Source organism: Mytilus californianus, unplaced genomic scaffold (assembly GCF_021869535.1).
Source record: "Mytilus californianus isolate M0D057914Y unplaced genomic scaffold, xbMytCali1.0.p SCAF_10, whole genome shotgun sequence".
NCBI lineage: Eukaryota > Metazoa > Mollusca > Bivalvia > Mytilida > Mytilidae > Mytilus > Mytilus californianus.
In genome coordinates this window covers 44,502,361-44,522,515 of record NW_026262582.1, presented here as the reverse complement: position 1 = coordinate 44,522,515, position 20,155 = coordinate 44,502,361, and the positions used below count along the sequence as shown (strand labels likewise).

General features: G+C 32.3%; 1 protein-coding gene across 1 annotated transcript; it reads right to left on the bottom strand.

The window, feature by feature from the left end:
* Positions 1 to 248: 248 nt before the first annotated feature.
* Positions 249 to 9,842, bottom strand: LOC127718746 (integrase/recombinase xerD homolog). Its single transcript, XM_052224801.1, has 5 exons — positions 9,343 to 9,842; positions 5,943 to 6,923; positions 4,992 to 5,156; positions 2,657 to 2,786; positions 249 to 267 (listed from the first exon to the last, which is right to left on the bottom strand). The coding sequence occupies exons 1-5, from the start codon at positions 9,761 to 9,763 to the stop codon at positions 249 to 251; spliced, it is 1,716 nt and encodes a 571-aa protein (XP_052080761.1). The 5' UTR covers positions 9,764 to 9,842.
* Positions 9,843 to 20,155: the final 10,313 nt, after the last annotated feature.

The window sequence follows — 20,155 nt, the reverse complement described above, 5'->3', positions numbered from 1 at the left end:
AGACTAAAGGGATAAATATTGGCGCAAATAAGCGCAAACAGCCTACTTTTAAAAAGATAAACTAAACAACAGATAACATAAAAACACTAGGTATTCACCATGGTCATAACATTGATAATGACAAAATTTGGAAATCAATATTAGAAAAGGTACAAAATTGTGTACACGTCTGGAAGAGCAGAAAATTGACATACTCTGGAAAAGTCCTTATTGTTAAAAATTTAATTATTTCAGTATGTGGTTATGAGTTAGAAATAAGAGGTATACCTGAAAAATACAAAAAAGATTATATAATATCGGATTTGATTTGGGATGGTAAAGTGAATCAAGTAGACCGAAAGGTTTGTTGTTTAGATGTTAAAGGGGGGCATAGGGATGGTAAATTTGGATAGCTGGATAGAAAGTAAATATATTATATACCAAATAGTTATATTCGATATACACAAGCCATTATCTAGTTGGAACGCAATAGGTAAATTTTGGTTAAAAAAATATGATAAAAATTTGGCGATAAACTTTTTCTGTGTAGATGTTCTGACCTTTCAAAACCCTACCATATTATTACAAAAGCGCTTTACAATCGTGGTCTAAATTGACAGAGACCACACAGGGTATGTTTAACGAAATAGATGTAAAGAAACAGCGATTATTTGGAAACTCAAATATTTTATTTCAGGGCAAATCTTTATTTTATTCTTCTTTTTCAAAAAGTCAAATAAAAACTATTGATGATATATGGGACGATAATACCAAAGATTTTAAATCATGCAATGAACTATACCAACAACTAACAGATAAACGTTACTGTATTTCGGAATACTCGCGAGTTAAAAGTTCTATACCACAAACACTCTTGCAGATTTAAAAAAACAACGATGTTCAACGCACTTTAAAAAGCCACAAAAATCATATTTCTGAAAACTTTGAATTTCTAAATCCAGATAATGAAATCATTAAAACTAAAGATTTGACATTAAAATATATTCAATTAATCATAAACAGAACTGAGACCCCTAGGTGTCAAACAAAATGGGAAAATTTGTTTAGCGAGGATATAAATTGGGAAAAAATTTGGATAAATCTCAGTAAAATGGACATTAATAGAAAAGTTACAGAATTGCAATGGGAATGGATAATATATACTGAAAACAGACTGCAAATGATGCATATGTCAAATGGTAAATGTCACTTGTGTCATGAAAATAATAATATTGAACTCTTGAGCATTCATTTTATCAATGTAACAATGTTAAACCATTGATAGAAACAGTTGTCAGAAATTTACAACTTTGTTACTTAATAAATAACGAGACACTTGAAAAAGATATTCTATTAGGAATCTGTACAGATAATTCTAATAAACCAATTGTTAACGCGATAATACTTTATTTTAAATGGGCTATTTGGAAAATACGTAATGAATGAAAATTCGATAAAATGAAACTGAATATGCAGTCTATACAGGCTTTGCCGAAATTGCACATGAAAAACGAATTAAAACTACTCTTGCTACGCTCGGATATAAAGTATATATGCAGAGCAAAAATTGAACTCTTTATCGAAAAATATACTTAGTTCTACTGGTCTAAACTAAAAGTGTGTTCGATTCCATATGTAATAATCTTAACTTATTGTATCTTAGGGTAAAATTGGTGAAAAATATTTAGTTATTTTTGACAGAAAGAAAAATAATATTTTTATTGTAATCGATATTTGAATTTATGTCTGTGAACATTATGTATATTAGTAAATTTTCACATATATCATGCTTCATACTACTTTAGTACTTACCACATGTGCTGTATCCTGTTATAATCCATACATGGGTACATTACAATTTAATATTTAATTTTTGTCAACACATCAATAATTTCCAATTCAGATTATAACTCTTATTTTTATCGATCACATATATAGTTTTCAATGTTAAATCAACACATGGTAGTCAGTAAACCGGATATACGATAATGATTATGTATTAATGTCAATCACATCAATAATTTCCAATTCAGATTATAACTCTTATTTTTATCGATCACATATATAGTTTTCAATGTTAAATCAACACATGGTAGTCAGTAAACCGGATATGCGATAATGATTATGTATTACAATGATGCTTATCATGTAAAAAACAATTGTACTGGTTATTTAAATATATGTATTAAAAACTATGGGAGTGAAAACCCATTTGATTTTTCCCTGGTCAAGTGAGGCTGTTAAAAATACAGGAGTCCATATTTATGCGTCCTGAGCTACTTAGGTATTTATATATCAGGAAATGCTTGAATAAAAATATTTGTTATCGTTAAAAAAAACACCCCCCCCCCCCCCCCCAAAAAAAAAAAAAAAAAACCACAAAAGCAAGAATGGTCTTTCTCATATGACACAATTACAAAAATCTGTACATTTGGTATGATTTAACAAATGTGTGCATAAAACTAATGTCTTGTTATCCCTCTCCCCTTTGGTATTTTCTCCCTTCTTTTACTTCTCATCACTCAATCAGTCATCTTTAACTCTTATTTTCATCGAGACTGATTTCAGTGACTCACGGCCATTGAAAGGTTGCCAATATATTGCATCGAAAATAAAAATATTGGTTGGATAGTTATAGTATACACCATTCAGGTTTGCTAGTCCACACTTGTTATACCACCACGCCCCTCTATTTTGATCAGCACATGTTTGACCAAATATAGAGACATAGTTAGCATTATCACGATCTGCAGTTGAAAATTGTTGACCATCAATTTCACCTGTACCCGAGTCACTTGTGATATCACCTGAAATGAATTTGAATTCATCATGTAATTAATGATAAATATATTTTTTTTCTATATAGTTAATACTACATGTAAATTCCCCCTTTTTTGTAAATTGAAAAAAATAAATTGGTATAACAATATATACAATTATATTCTACCTGCGCTATGAAAGTACGATTTGAAGTTGTTCTGTTACCTCAGATTTTGACTTTACTCAACAGCAAATTTGAACAAGATATTTTTTTATAGCATAATTACATTTTATTCTTGAAAACAACTCATTCGTGTCATATCGAAACAACGATATAAGAATGTTATTTATTTATTCGCAACACAAAATTCCTACATTCACTTAACTTAAATCCATAGTCCTAAAAATTGCTAAAAGGGTACTTTAGCGTACGTAAACAGATAGTGCCACTGTCTATACAAGAGGCATACGATTTATCGTTCTGATATGGAAAAAAAATCAGAGACTGACATCATCAAGATACTTTTTTTTATCGACATCATATTTGTTACGTTTGGAGGACGTATTTCTGTTCATTAAACAATCGATTCCACTTGTGTCCCTCTTCTTGATCTCTTCTTTACCATTTGTGCCTGTATTCATATGAGGCAGACTTTCTGTTTGAATTGTTTAACATTGGTCATGTTGGGACCTTTAATAGCTTGCTATACGGTATGGGTTTTGCTTATTATTGAAGGGTCTACAATGAGCTATAATTGCTTACTTCTACGTCATTTGGTTTCTGGTGAAACGTTGCCTAATTTGCAATCATACCACATCTTCTTATTTTCATATTCATAAACTTAAGGAGCTTGTCAAGAATAATGATTAGAAGCTAGCATAATCCTATAACTTTACGTTCCACTGTATATATTATGTATATGTCCTCTCACTACAGAATTCAAAGTTTGTTGACTATGTTGAACGCATTTACCCGATCGAGACCACAGATACAAGTAAGTATGCATCGTATCTTCACTTGAACACTGTCTTGCTTCTTTGGGAGTTTATGCAATACACTCAGTTTTTGTTTGTTACCTTGATTTGTCTTTTAAATCGATTTATGAGCATAAACATCGGTTCACTACTTGCCTAAATTTAAATCTCAAAATTGACAATGAGGGTCGATTGAGAACAAAAATTTACGTTGAAATGTACGATTTCAGCTTTCCATTTGTGAACTTTTCATTTCAATGTATAAACGTCCCAGCAGCGCCTGCATATTGAGCATATATTTCCCAGTTGATACGATATTCCAGAGCTTGTGTTTCATATTATGATTTCGTTAACAGAGGCTTGCTGCTTTCAAAATGAAAACATAAGTTTTTGCATCCAGAGTGCTTTTCTGGATTTACCTTCACAGGAACGCCCGAAGCCAAATATTTGAAAGCTAAGGATATGCAATGACGGAAACACGCGAAGAGCTATATGACCAAAAGAGACATAATTTAATAGCAAAATCTATTTAACGTCAACTTTGCATGAGGAAGTTTGAACCTTTACAAGGAAGCTATTGAAACTAAGGGTTCCAACTTGTAAAGTTGAAGTCATCCCTTCGAAAGTTTTACGGACGCCATAATAATTTGGTTATGGGATATTTGTGTCACATGTGACCACGGATATGTTCCAATTGTCATAACCATAATTCCTCTATTATGACATCACGATAGCGAATCATCACCAAGTATGCGATTACCATGGGCAACACAGTGGGTGCCACTAGTACCCTTCTGGAGCACCTTAGATTACCCAAAGTTGTTTGGTGGGGTTCGTGTTTGTCAGTCTTTAGTTTTTTTTATAGTGTTTTATGAACTAGTTTGTCTAATCATCGTCTTTCATTTTTGTCATGAAGTTGTCAGTTTTGCTAGACTTTTGTGTTTTGATTGTCCCCTTGGTCATTTCCGATTCTTTGTTTCTTACAGGTATTGGGAAACATAAGGAAATGGATAAAGAAATATAATAAATATGGACAAAATTACCGAAAACGATATTAACCCTTAAGCAAGACAGTTTGAACCACTATTCCGTGCATTCACTTATCGTAAAATTAAAAAGAATACCCATTGATTGTTGATTTCTTCAGGATCTTTTAGAGCAGTTGTCACCTTAGGCAAATATCGTAATCCCGTAATAATCTAGAACAAGGACAAATAATGGCTATAATATATAGGGGAACTGAGAAACATAAAATAATTGTCTTTAAAAGTACTAACCTGCGTCGCCATCATAGTCATCTAGAGTCAGTTTGTAATTATCCGATTCATCCCCAATCCTGAAGGTCTCATACTCTGCATAACGAACGTTACCAGTCCAATCTTCTAAATCAAATCTTATCATATAGGATCTACTGTTGACAATAGTATGTATATTATCGTTGCCTTTGATAAGATAAAAAAATTGAGAAATCACTACTTCTGTTTAAAATATAATTATGTTCTTATTCAATACTTCAAACGAACATAAAGCATTTACAAAGTAAAAACTCAACACAGTTTTTGGTTATCAGCTCGCCCCGACAGCACAGAAAGCTTATTTTTATTATAAACAATAAACAAATGTCCAATTTGCTGTCATCGACCGCTGCCATCACATATAAACACAATCTACAATAGAAAAATGTTCTATAAGTTGAAGAAAAAATCATTTCGATTTACATACATGTATTTTATCAACTATTTTCTACATAACATACTGATTCACATTCCTATGAAGTCTTAATAAAAGGGGTGGGTGGGTGGGAAAACGAACCTTTCTGTCGGATAGGCGAACCTCGAATGACAATTCTAGATATCTTATTATAATTTTAGCGCTAAAATTCTAGCATGAAGTTATCATGATTGATATAACTTAAACCGGTAATAACTTACTGATGGTCCAATCAAATTAAACATAAACATGTTTTGATTTAAACACACGTGTTAAAAGTAAACAAATACACGTGTTCCCGAGTAACCTTTATAAATACATTTATGTTCTTATTCAATACTTCAAACGAACATAAAGCATTTACAAAGTAAAAACTCAACACAGTTTTTGGTTATCAGCTCGCCCCGACAGCACAGAAAGCTTCGATTGATAAAGAAAGGGACATAAAGAAAAAGGGGGGACAAACAATATAAATTACAATCCTAAATTCTTAGATACTGACAATCTGTTGAGTATACTCTCTTTAACATAACCATCTTTGGCTTTATCACTTTTCCATCTCCCGTGTTTCTTAAACAACCGGTCATCTATTCCAGCTTCTGCCGCGGCAGTAGCTCCTCCTGACCTCAAACTATGTAAGCCAAACTGTTTTTTATCAAGACCTAAACTGTCAAGTGCAGATAACAATAACTCTCTGGCTCTGGTGTAAGAAATATGACTACTCTTTCTAAGTTTGTATACATTCAAAGATTTACAATAACAAATAGATCTAAAAATAAAATCATTCGATTCTTCAGGAATGTTAGCTAACTTTAGATAACGCTGAAGTACATCTACCGGGCATGTAATATTCCCTGTTTTTGAAATGACAACATCTTTCCCTTCCCTATATACATCAGTTTTACTCTTGACTAAATGAAGTGTAAGGTAAGTAGGGGAAAACTGTATATCAGACCTTCTCAAGTTAGCTAACTCGGAGAATCTTAAAAAGCCAGCATAGGCTAATAAACACATACATGCTATTCTTACATCTTTTAAATTACAAGTATTATTAGCATATTTACATACAATATTTTTCAAAATATGCGGTGTGATAGGTTCTTTTTTGACAACTGAATGACCTATTTTTCTATGAGCCCCTTCAAGAACAGATGCAACTAGATTATTTTCACTGGGATCAGCAACGCCAGCTAATTTATGTGCCCATTTTATGGCGTAAAAAGCATCATTTAATTTTGAAACCGATTTTGCAGTTTCAGACAAATGAATTAAATATAAAGAAATATGTAAATGAGATGCTGGCAATGGTGAAAAAGAATATTGACTAGTCCACTTACACCATGAATTGAAGGCATATCTATATTTCTTCTGAGTACTCGCAGCCTTGGACGAAAGAAGGAATTCTGGTAACTGTTTGAACAAACTGCTGAGATCATTATTAGAGGCAACTTGTGAATTAAAGTCTGACCAATGTCCTACTGAAAAAATATCTGAAAAACGTAAAATTGCAATAACATTTTATATACATATACAGAGGACGAATTATTAGCATATTTCAGATTTCTATACACAGTAAAATATAATATATATTCAAATATTTCAACGCCAGCTACAATATCTTTATAGATACTAGGGCCATAAACTGTAAAACAAATTACCATGCCTGCTAAAATATCATTATAGATACTAGGGCCATGTCAAATAAAAAACCAAGCCTGCTACAATATCATTACCGATACTAGGGCCATGTCAACATAAACACCCATGCCTGCTACAATATACATATACTAGGGCCATGTCACAAACAGACCATGACTGCTACAATATATCTATATATATATTAGGGCCATGTCACAAACAGACCATGCCTGCTAAAATATATCTATATATATTAGGGCCATGTCTAAGATGCATCTAGCAAAACAGCCAAAACTGGCGAACCAAACGGTTCAATTCCGAATATCGTATTCTTATTCGAACCTTGCTTATAAATACCATCAGTATTTTTAAACACAATAACATCTTTTACGTAATCTTGATAAATCAGATGTTTATCGAATATCAAAGGCCAGAATGCAGCAGAAATCCACTTAGGCACAACTAACGTGCCTCGAGCTTTACAAGCTATAATGTGTTTAATCGATCGTATCACAAGATTAATTGGTGGAACTAGCCAATTATTTTCATTGGTCCAAACTTGAGAAAATGCATCAACTGCTTCAGAATCAGGTTGCCAAAATAAGGAGTTAAATCTCATAACTTTTCTATTTTCGACACTTGCAAACCTGTCAATCGAATAAGGACCCCACATATCATTTAAAAAATTGAAAAATATATGTGTGACTCCCCAGTCCTCGAAATCAACCATTTTGCTGATATAATCAGCCTTTTCATTTTCTTTTCTGGGAATCCATTGAATGTCAATTGATATTCCTTTTTGAATGCAAAATGAAAAAATAGATTTTGCTATAACATGAAGATTTTCTTTCATACTTCCCGAATTAACAATTTTGACACAATTTTGATTGTCAGTAAACCACTTTATAGTTTTTCCTGTGAAACTATTCTTAAAAGAAAAAAGGGCCAACTCTATAGCTTTCAGCTCTCTCCATGTGGAGCTTTGTACCGTTTCACTACATGTCCACATCTTATGGAAAATCTTATTTTCTAATTCAACGGTGTATGCACCAGCGGCAATATTACTAGCATCTGAGTATATGACAACAGAAGATTTACTGTAATGACATAAATTACGATAGTTAATCATGGTGACATTTTCTAACCAGAACTTTAACTCTGATAAAACCTCGACGGGTTTGTACCCTGTAATGGGAATATCCCACCCAATTCTACTTTCAATTTCCATGTAACAGAACTTTGACATAATTCTAGCCACATTTCCGATTACGGGAGTCATAGAAATAATTCTACCTACAACCTGAGCTAAAGATCTAGCTGTAACATAGGGAAATTTAGCCAAAATTACATTCAATGAGAAAATCAAATCGTCAACTCGACGTTGAGTAATAGATAATTTGTATTCTTTCGAGTTCCAAACTATTCCCAACCATTCTAACTCGGTAACAGGTTTAAAAACAGACTTCTCCTCGTTAATAAGGAAACCAGCATCAATCAAAGACCTTTTTACGAAGGACGATTGCTCATTACATGTATTTTCATCTGGACTCATGCCAAATCCATCATCTAAATACAAAACAACTTTTATACCGTTTCCACGCCAAAATTTTACTAGTGGCCTCAAACATTTAGTAAAAATGTACGGACCGGTAGTAATTCCGAAAGCTAAAACAGTATAGCAATAAAATTGACCTTCCCACTGAAAACCTAAGAAAGTCTGTTGCTGTGAGCATATGTCTAAGTGAAAATAACCAGATTTTAAATCAAACTTAAACAGATACATATCTTTGTCAAAATATTGTATAGCTAACTTCCAATCCTCAAATTTTATTTTTTCGCGCTTTATGTGTTTATTCAATTGACTCATATCTAAAATAAGTCGTTTCTTACCGGACTTTTGAGTAGCAACACTCAATGGATTTACCACATATGGTTGAAAAGGCACTTTAATTACGCAACCTATTTGAACTAATTCTTCAATTGACTTTGTGACAAATTCAGTATTCTGCCGTGCTGATCTATTATTTCTGTGGTACATTTTAAAAGGTGTATCTATAAATGGAATAACATAACCATTTTTTATTGTATCAAGCACAAAAGGACAAGCACCTATATTTTCCCAATACTTTACATGACAAGCTAATCTACCTTTCACCCCTTTAAATTTATCATATGACTGACAATTTTCAAAATATTGAACTTGATCTAAAAAAGATTCTATATAATCGTTATCAACAAAACATGTAGAAAATTGGTCATTAATAGTGTCTAAATACTTATCATTCACAATGACTGGAGAGTGACGTTCAGGCCCTACTTTACTACTTCTGGTAGGTTGTGGAGTTGCTGTTGGATGACCTGAGACTGGCGAGAAGAGGACAGTTTTTTCTCCAGTGGCCTTGTTGCTTGCAGTAGTGGCACGTGTCGATTGAGCAAGGCTCACGCCTTGCGAAGCTCCCACGAAAGGGCTGTTGCTGATTACGTTGATAATGCTGAGCGTAAGCAGGGTTACCATAAGATTCCGCAGGTTGTTGACGAGGCGGATTTTTTGGGTAAGGTTGCTGGCGAGATTTTGACTTCTCCTTGGAGGTACGGATAGCTCTGGTCTCAGCTTGTCGTATCTTTCTCTCATCTTCAGAATCTGAAGCCACGGCATTGGATTCGTATTCCCTAACGGTTCCCCAACCAGCAGGGGAAGCATCAGCTATGCGTATTTTCTTATTACGGCTTTTGATCTTATCAGTTATGTCAAGAACTAATCTATAGGCTTGAGTATTGGAGTTAGGGATGAATTTTGAAAGTTTATTAACAGTGTCTAATAATTCCTCGTTAAAGGTGTACTGAATTCTGTTTCCTTCCCCCTTAAATTTTAGAGTGACGTCCTCCTTAATTTTTCTCTTAAGGCAATCTTGTTCTTGTATGAGTTCAGATTTCAACTCACCTAACTTGCTGTCTAAAATTGTCTTAAAAAGCTCTACAGTATCTACCAAATCAGACGACTTATCAGCTGCTTTATGAATATTAGGTGGCGGTAAACTATTATCTCCTTCGAGTAGTATGTCTTCATTCAATTCCAGACGTGGAGAAGATTCGGACATTTTACCAAGTGGCGATTTAAGAAAAAACGAACCTTTCTGTCGGATAGGCGAACCTCGAATGACAATTCTAGATATCTTATTATAATTTTAGCGCTAAAATTCTAGCATGAAGTTATCATGATTGATATAACTTAAACCGGTAATAACTTACTGATGGTCCAATCAAATTAAACATAAACATGTTTTGATTTAAACACACGTGTTAAAAGTAAACAAATACACGTGTTCCCGAGTAACCTTTATAAATACATTTTCCATCTGGTCAAATATTGTATGAATGTTCGAATACACGAATAAACTAAACCACTGCAGTTAAAGCCAGTTAATAATAATGATAAGACAAATAATTATGATGATGAAGATGACGAAAACCGCCTATTTTACTACCCTTATTTCATTTAATTGTTTATCTTGTATAAACGCTCCAAAGTGATATGATTTATTCCATACACATAGGTTCGGTTTCTGGATATAATTTTTAACCGCACATTTCATGATCAATTAACAAATAACATCTCCGTAATGTTTAACATGATTTAATTTTTTCCAGGACCTGTCAGTAGCATTTGACCTTCTCTTCTTTTCTTCCATTTTGGTTTTTTTTTGCAAGGAGGGGACGACTATGTAATCGGGGAAACATAAAATGTTTTGCTTGAAATTAAACTTGACCGCTTTTGTACATGTAATAATGTTTTAATTATTTTTATATTTTGAAAAAAAAATCATGTATATCAAGTTTAAGAAATAATCTGGATTTTCTTTCACAGACAACAAAAGTGAAGAGAATTTATAGATTAGTTACAATACGATTAAACGGATTATTTTCCAAATGATAATTTGATATACAAACGATCAATATGGAAGGACTTTTTTTCATTGAAGAAATGAAGGCAAACATATATTTGATATCCAATAAAATGATGAAAGTATTCCAATTGAACACTTCCAGTTGGAAGGCTATTTTTAGGACAAGTATAGATAAAAGAATATTTATCAAATATATTTGAGACTTTTATATATGTACATGTCAATTTCTTTCAAACAGCAATATTGTTTCAACAGATGAGAAATCTATTTTTTAACAACTAAATAAAAATTAGAAATAAACCATTTCACCCCATTTCACTGTTCTTGCCATCTTTTTTTTTCACCGTTAATGGTATATTTTATTTTGCCTATGTTTAACAACATAAATCAAATTAAGTGTATATTTATTTTTGACTGGTGTTATTAAAAGTGCATAGAAACCTTACCAAGCCAAAAATTTCCGGCTAGATTTCCGAAACCAGTCTTGTAGTCTATCCAGTTTTTGTAGAAGTCGACAGAATCGTTAACACGTCTCTGAATTACCTGAATGAAAAAGAAATAAAAAAAAGTTCAGTTTTACTTTTATATAGAGGAAGCACTTCAGTCAAATAATGCCTTTAAAGAATGAATTTTGGATACCTCTAATCGAGACCGCAGCTGGAAGCAGATGAAGATGTAAAAAATGATAAATGATTGGTCTTTTGATTTAATGTGTCATTGAATATGAATGGGAATGAAAAAGTTGAGTTTTTTTTGTGTCGTTGGATTGCTGTTTTATTGAGTTCTACCCCACATATTCTTTTTCATACGTATACGATACATATTTCTGTTTGGAAGAACTTTGACAAGGTACTATATGTAGGACGAAAACCGTAGGTTAATGTCATCTATGCAATACACAATAAGTCAATAACACAAATGAAATATTTAAATTATAACGGTCATAAGATCTTGAAAGAAAGTAACATTCATGCTATATTGAAAGCTCGTAATATCTTGTAGTCTTACTTTTATTAGCATCAAAAGGAAAACTTGAGTTTTTTTTTACCACTTTTTAGGGTTTATATATGTAAATTATAACGGTCATAATATCTTGAAAGATAGAAACATTCACGCTATGTTGAAAGCTCTTAATAGCTTTTAGTCTTACTTTTATTGCCAACACATGGAGAACTAAGGTTTGTTAGCAATATTTAGGGTTTTCAAATGTGTAAACCGGGATAATTGATGAATATTTTTGTGAACAAATACGTCTAAAAAGCATTAATCATGTTTAAAAACTAGAATAAACACAAACAAATTTGTAGCAATGTAAGTGTCAATACCGTCCAATTAGATGCAGTCATGTCACAGTAAACCGAAATTGGATAGGTAGTTGATGGATATATATCGTAAATACCACTGCCACAGTTAGTTTCTATATCAGCACAGTCAACAGGTTTGGCGGGTTCCACTGTGCATGTATCTTTAACTGTTCAAAGAAATACAGCAAGTACAATAAAATTGAAATATCATGATAATATGCATTTATCCCATACAAATAAGAAAATGTGGTATGAGTGCCAATGAGACAACTCTCCATCTAAGTCGCAATGTATAAGTTAACAATTATAGCACATGTTTGAATTCCTTCCTTCAATTCTTAACTTTGTGTTTCTTTCTTTGCTAATTCCGTTTGTATTCCTTTCTTCGTTCCATCGATTCTTAAAGTCATAAGTAACGAGTTTCTGGTGATTATGATGCTAAAACAATTATCGAACCAATAGATGCATATATCCTAAACTGAGTCCTCATATTTTATTACGAATCTAAAATATTTAAGCGAAAACAAATATTTCATTAAGGGAGTGTTAATCCAAAACTTTGACTGCTCTATTCTCTTTCGGGTTTTGGTGCCGAAGTTTATCAACCGCGACCCTGGTTAACAGTCAACACAGAATTGTGGAGAGCTTATAAGATAAGTGAGATGATGGTAGAGCAATGGTTATTTTTATTCCTTGCTTTCCAATTTATTACTCAAACTTATCCATAACAGTTGTTAAATTAAATGATGTAGTTAAATATTTCTTTCAGAATCGGTTAATACTATCCTCATACCGATTCCCTCAGTTTTTGTTTGTTACTTTGATTTTCTTCTTTATCGATTTATGAGAAATGAACATCGGTTATGTACTCTTGCATAATTTCCTTCCGATTTTGTTTGCTATTTCTTCAATAATCAATCGCAGTTTCAACCCCCTCGCAGTTGCGGTGTGAGATTGCCGATCGCGAATTTCTAACGAGAAGTGTCATGGGTCAGGTCACAACATACCGAAAATCTGTCGGCAAAAACAATGATTCAATCGCAGTACTTTTCTAAAGATTTGAATAAAATAAAGGATGTTCATTCAAGTTTTAAAACATATGCATCATTTTTGTTAAATTGGAAAGATCATATGACTTTCAAGGAACATATATGATATGATATGTGATATGACAAGTTGATATGATGATGTGATATACTCATTTAGTCTTAATAGTAGACACGTGGAAAGGTAGATATTTCGATTTTATGAAAGAAATCCGTCTAAAAAATAAAATGTTCCCTGTTAAAAATGTACTCGTATACATAAAGTTACTTTATTTTCATGGAATTTAATAGCATTATAACAAACAGAAACATACGTTTTGATCTCGGCGTCGTTCAAAATACAATCGACGATACAAATTATATTTTTGTAATATCGCGCTAGAAAGCTGGAATCTAAAGACACACGGTGTTTTAATGAAAATTTTCGAAAAAAAACCCCGAGCGAGACTACCTGGTCACAGCTGTAACTAGGTTTCTTTGTTACAAATATAAGAATTCGAGCGCCAAAAAATATTGGAGTGAGCGAACAAATAAAAAAAAACCTCACCAAAGATAACATGTTTATAAGTTGGTACGCGAAATTTGGTAAGTCATGATTGCGCATTGCGAATACTGTTTGGCATACCATTCTTGGAAAAGTTGGTCTACAACTATTTCCACATCAGCTTAATTAATTAGAATGTAAATAAAGTAGAAAATGCAAGAAACTATATAGTTTTCTATACGTTCTTAAATGTCGTTTTCACGAAACTTCGTTTACAATAAATTGACAATATCTATTGACGTATTATGTCAGATAAGTGAAAAATCAGAATGTTTTTTCACATTAGAATATTACTTTCTATATAATTAGGTTATTACGAAACGTAAGTTTGCAACCAATGTTATTAATATGATATTAAAACATGTTACCCCACTGTAAATGTATCAAATGATAATTCGATTCCACGAGTGGTTGTCAAATATTATCCGGGAAGGCAATTTTAGGATTAAAGAGACTGCATTTCCATGATCTGCAAAATATATTTCCTAAATTAACTGATGTCAAATTAGAATAGTTTTAAGAGGCGAAGTTTCCATATCCCTTAGGCACAGTTGAAATGCGACTTGGGTATTCTTTTAAGGTTATATTTTGGTTATATAGATCCCCACGTAATCCAGTAGTACTTCATTAAAGAAGATTTGATTTTGAGAGTTCCTCTTGATAGCAAATACAGAAAAGCGCTTCGGACGCACCAAACTTTTGTATCGATATTTTTTTTCTGATTTGACAACGTCTTTTACCAACAAACTAAATATATAATGAAAGCATAAATATTACGAAAGGTATGCTTACCAACTTTGTAAGGATTCTGTATATATTTTCCACTGTATGAATTCACAGTTTCAGGGTTACAAAGGGAACTTAGTAGACATTGTCTTGTAATTTTGTCATAGCTCGCAGTGCAACATGAGGCGTCTCCAGTGCACATGGTAGCACATTCAACTGTAGATTTCAGCTTAAAAGGACCTGCTGTCGCATCTTTTGAAATAATGATTTTATCATTTTCCACCTTAAATGACACGTTTCTCGAATCAACACATTTAACAACTGGAAGGAACAGCAAAAGTGCTATGAACACAGTTTCTTTAGGAAATATATTACTCATTTGCATGATGTCGATAAACCACGTGACAAAAACAATAAAGATCAAGTGTGTTATCAGTGTCTTTGTTTTTGTTGTTGATTAAATCAATTGCATCTCAGAAACAAATAAGACTGTACACACCGTCAAATAAACAGCATAATTTAAGGTACATTATTACATGCAGATGGTTCAAACATTTAATAAAGTTAACAGATGTTTAAGTGGCAACTCATTTAGGTCAAGACTAATATGAATGATTTTATTAACTTTATTTTTCATGTACAAAATGGTATACCCTCCCACCTATGGTAGATAATGGTTCATTCTTTGTTTTTCATTTACAGATAATGATTAATTTTTTTTTCATTTACAAATAATGATTAATTCTAAACCATTATACAATACAATACATTTTAAAGCACATTTTAAAGTGATCTATCTACAGTTTTATTGCATTATCAAATCAATTTCCAATTCTAAATCCGTTAAATTAATTCATAATTTTTAAGAGGGTCAGTAATTGAAAGCTTTTATGACCTTTTCAATGTATTAAATCAACGCACTAAAACTAAGGACACTAATGTATGTATATTTAAAGAGAATTTAAAATGCGTATGATGATTTTATAAAAATGGATTCTTTCATTAAAGTTTGTGCAAATTATATTCAACAAACAGATATTAATTGCAGGTCATATTCAAATTAGAACAGAGTATTTTATTTATTCTTTCCCCTAAAATTTCTTTTATGTCTTGATATTTTAGTCACCTTATTACTTTATCTTATGAAGAACATTACGCACCATATTTTATGAAACAATTATACGGAACAATTTAAAGAGCATGAGTTATATGTCGATATTTCAGAAAACGAGGAAAGGATTTTATATTAAATTAAGAATTGTTGTTATCATTTGAGGCTTTATTTTTTCATTATTTTTATCTTTCAGTTAAGAAATAATTCATGCAAGCCATAGATTTGTTGAAAATTTTCACATGGCCTGGGCCGTTATATTCGAATTTAATCTCGAGCGTTAGTGAGGGATAACATTAACGAATATAACGGCCCAGGCCATGTGAAAATGAGAACAAATCTACGGCTTGCATGAATTATTTCGATTCTAATAGGAAAAATACGGTTATTTAAAAAACTAAAGCGAAGGTAAGATTGCCGTTTGTATGGCTGTTCTATTTTACCCCCTGTAAGATAAAAGTTACAAATTTCAAATTAATCTAGAGCTTGCATGAATTATTTCTGAAAAAAAACTACTAGAAAAAATGTGTTCAATTCTTAACCCAACATATTTTTTTTCCGTTGGCTATCATTTACTGTCAAATCCACAGTTGACATGTCGAAACTAAAGAGTAAGCCGCCATGTTGACTTGCTGTAATCCATGAATGTGCGAATGATGTAATAGAATAGAAAATGAAATACCACCTACATCAAAACTCCATTTTAAAGCAATATTACCCGAATTAAGAGCGTACACGTAACGGAATAATCTTCAGCTTGAGCGTTTTCATTCGTATGACGTCATGCTTTGACATGACATTAATGCGCCAGGATCGTTCATGAAATTTCGCGGAATTTTATTTTATTTTGATTTCATACATTTTTCAAGATCTTATGCATAAATTCTTTTTGTTATGCATTAGAAAATGAATAACGGTTCTGTAGCTTCTTTTTTAATTTCAATTTGAACACAACGAAATCCATGTAGTGTTTGCACATAGGTTACGATACATGTGGATTTACGTGGGAGGTAAATAGTAACAACCGTTAATATGTTTATCTCTGAGTCTGCGATAAGTATAGATATATCGAGAATTGTATCACGCTGTTGTTTACAAAGCGAAAGAAGCATGTCATATTAGAATTCAAAATAAATGATGCTAGAATAATTTGTAATTCTGGTTTAAACATGAAATCTCTTTAAGTAATAAAATTGTTTATTTTTTATTCTACATGCCAATTTCTGATAATAGTTCTTTGATATAATATGTCCTGTTTCATCCGTTCATAAATTAAAGTCAATATACATTTTCATCGGACGAATTCGCATAATTGAAAAATCCCATTACTTTAAATACCATATGATTTTTGAAAAGGCAGGATGTAACTAAAAAATCTAAACATTTGGTTTACTTCAGAATTCCCCAGCAAAGAGGATGAAGTTTATGATAATTACATTTTAAAAGAACATCTAGTAATGGTACGGATATCTAAACTTCTGTTTATAACTGTAGTACTTTTAAAAGAGATTTGAAAGGAATCTGTTATATTAAGGGTTCCTAATGGCAGAGTTTAACATGTTTAAGTCATGTCTTTGAGGATGTATATTGGCCTCTATATTGATTCGGCTGATCGTTGTAATAACTGTGTCACAGATGACTATTGCAGTGTTCCACTTGTCGTAGACACAGTTTTGTCCCCTTTTATTCGTTTGCGACATCTCTGTATGTGACTATTATCACAATTGTGCTTACCGTGGACAATAGGACAGATGCCGTTAGTGGAACAGGAACAGTTTTCATTTGAGGTCATTTTTTTAGAAGGGGTTCATGTTGATCAATGTTTAATCTTCTGTGTAGTGTTTTGTAACTGTTTGTCTGTTCGACTTTATTCTTTTCCAAATAGTGTCTGTCTTTCTTCTATCATGGTTTTTGGCTGCCACCTTGACATCTTCTATATTTTGTATCATCAGTGTTGGTAGACAAACTATTTGAAAAAAAATAAATAGAGAAATAGAATAGAGTATATGAATTTGAGTAAAATCATCATTCAGCTAATCAAAAACTCTTCTAGGATGAAAAATTAAATACAAAACTGTATAAGTGCAGCTTAAAAGAGAAGCGGAAGATACCAAATGGAAGACAAAATGACAACATGGCCACCAGTGACAATAAATTATCGCATTTTTTCGCATATGAAATTATCGGTTTTTATTTTCCAGGGAGATCATTATATTTCATTGCAAACAATGTAATAAAATGATTCATATGACACTTGTTAGAGAACAATAATTAAAGGGAAGACGGTACATATTGAATCGTTTTTGCCACTGATAATTTGGGGGATTGTATTATTTTCGGATATCTGAATGAGGTGTTCTCAGAATGTAAGCATTTGATGACAGCCTGTGACGTCAATACCGTAAAAATAATTTTGAGGATTATTTTGTCTTGTACGAAATTTAATACAAGCAAGGACCAAAGAAAATTTTCCAAAAGAATCGAAAAAAGTGCGCTTTCTACGTAAATATTATTGGTGCGTTTGACTAAGAAAATTTTGAAGGTACATGAAACAGGTTAAAGAGAGATCTCAATGAATCAAGGTCAACCTACAGAAATAATTCCGATCAACTGAACAAAACTATCAGGGTCATACCCTAATAAATAAAACTAATGATTTGCTACAGATCAATCTTAGCAATTATCTGTGGAAAATAAATTCCCTATTGGGAAAAATACAAAGATGATATCCAAAATAAAACGTGCTGAAACTACCGACTCCGTTGTATACGTAATAATAATATATGATGTGAATTATCTCGCTTACACTGCTTATATATATGAGGTAAAAATATTTTATCGATATGCAGAACTCGTTTTGAAATATACAAACTAATAGAAAACAAACGAAGGAATCGCATGAATTACAAACTGAGCGAGACCGGCAGCATTTAAAGGATTAGCGTTTAATGCTTTGCATGCATCAACCATCTTGCAAATTCCAACTCAGTAAAAGTGTCTTAATATAACACAGGCTGTCAACTTTGTCTGCGGAGTTAAAACCTTAGCTGTAGCATGTGTAGCACAATTACATAATTTTATGAACTAAAAATTTTCAGATCGGTTATTTTATTATATGAAACGGACGTGAAATATCCACGCTAATTCAGAAATTTGATTGATTACATTAATATGAGCCAATATAAAATGTGAACAAAAACGATTATACCATTCCTAAAAATGAGTCTATTTGAGTCGGAATGTATTTTCAAGATGCGTTGCAGAAGTAATAATGTATGATAAATATTTCATTGGCTACATTGTACATTTTATTACATTAACCATCGCATGATATTCTTTAATGAAACCTTTTCTGACATGAGATAATACTACAAAATGGTATTCTGTTAGGTCATCATGTAACTTAATTCCACATTGAAGTCTGATTTAAAAACAAATACATCGAAGATGACATCATCGAAACGCGGTATGCCAATGGGTACTAATTGTGCACTGCTACTGGTTGACTTGTTTTCAGTCCTGAGGGAGAATTCACACAAAACCTTCTCAAAAACAGAAAGAATAAAAACATATGCTCGTTCATAATCTTGCTATGCGAACTTCATAATCAAGAGCATGCTCCTTACACAAAAACTCCTCAAACAGAGTTATGAGGAAGAATGATTGAAATTAACACTACAAAACTTTTACGAAACGACATATCTGTGTCTCAACTCACTAACGACATGGTTTCGCAGTCTCAGAACTTTAGATTCCAGAGTAGTCGTCTGATCTATAATTTTACCGATTGTGTCCTAGTCCTGATTGTGACATTTTTACTATGTGTGGATTCGCATGGCAGACTATGTATGCATAGAAGGAGACACTCACCCTGTCGACGTACTGGACCTCGCTCCATGTGATTCCCTCATTTTTGGTTGTTACCTTGATTTGTCATCTTTATCGATTTATGAGATTTGAAAATCGGTTAACTACTGTTACCTATATCTAAGAGCTGATCTCAGAGAAAACCATGCAAATTTCCAAAAAATTGTCCAGCAAGAACTATTTAAATTTGGTTTTTTCATGTTGTTTGTTGGAAGGTCCAATGACTTAGCATCACTTTGAAAGTGTTTCGAACTATATCTGCTTGTGAAAAGGTGTTTCTATTTTTTTCAAATGGTTCATCCGAAAATCTTTTGTCATTTGAAAGCTTATACATGCTGCAACTTACTATTCAAGTTATATAAAATTATGACGACTTTGCTTATGGAACCTTTTGCACTGAGATCACCTCTTAAAATAGTAATTCTGTTTAAGACATTGGATAACTGCTGTTGCCTTTAATTTGATATTTGATTATGCTATCTCATTTTATATTGGTATAACTTGATAATGCTACAACATGGTATACTTATATGATATAATGCTACTTTCCTATGATAAGCTAATTGCAATTTATCTAAAATCGGGATGGT

Excerpts from the sequence above, each read along its gene's own strand:
- LOC127718746 (XM_052224801.1), bottom strand. The coding sequence starts at position 9,763 with ATGCTTCCCCTGCTGGTTGGGGAACCGTTAGGGAATACGAATCCAATG. Across the intron at positions 6,924-9,342 it reads CTCTCCAGTCATTGTGAATG|GTTTTTCAGATATTTTTTCA; the intron begins ATAAGTATTTAG and ends TTGCAATTTTAC. Across the intron at positions 5,157-5,942 it reads AGATGGTTATGTTAAAGAGA|GCAACGATAATATACATACT; the intron begins GTATACTCAACA and ends ATCTTATCAAAG.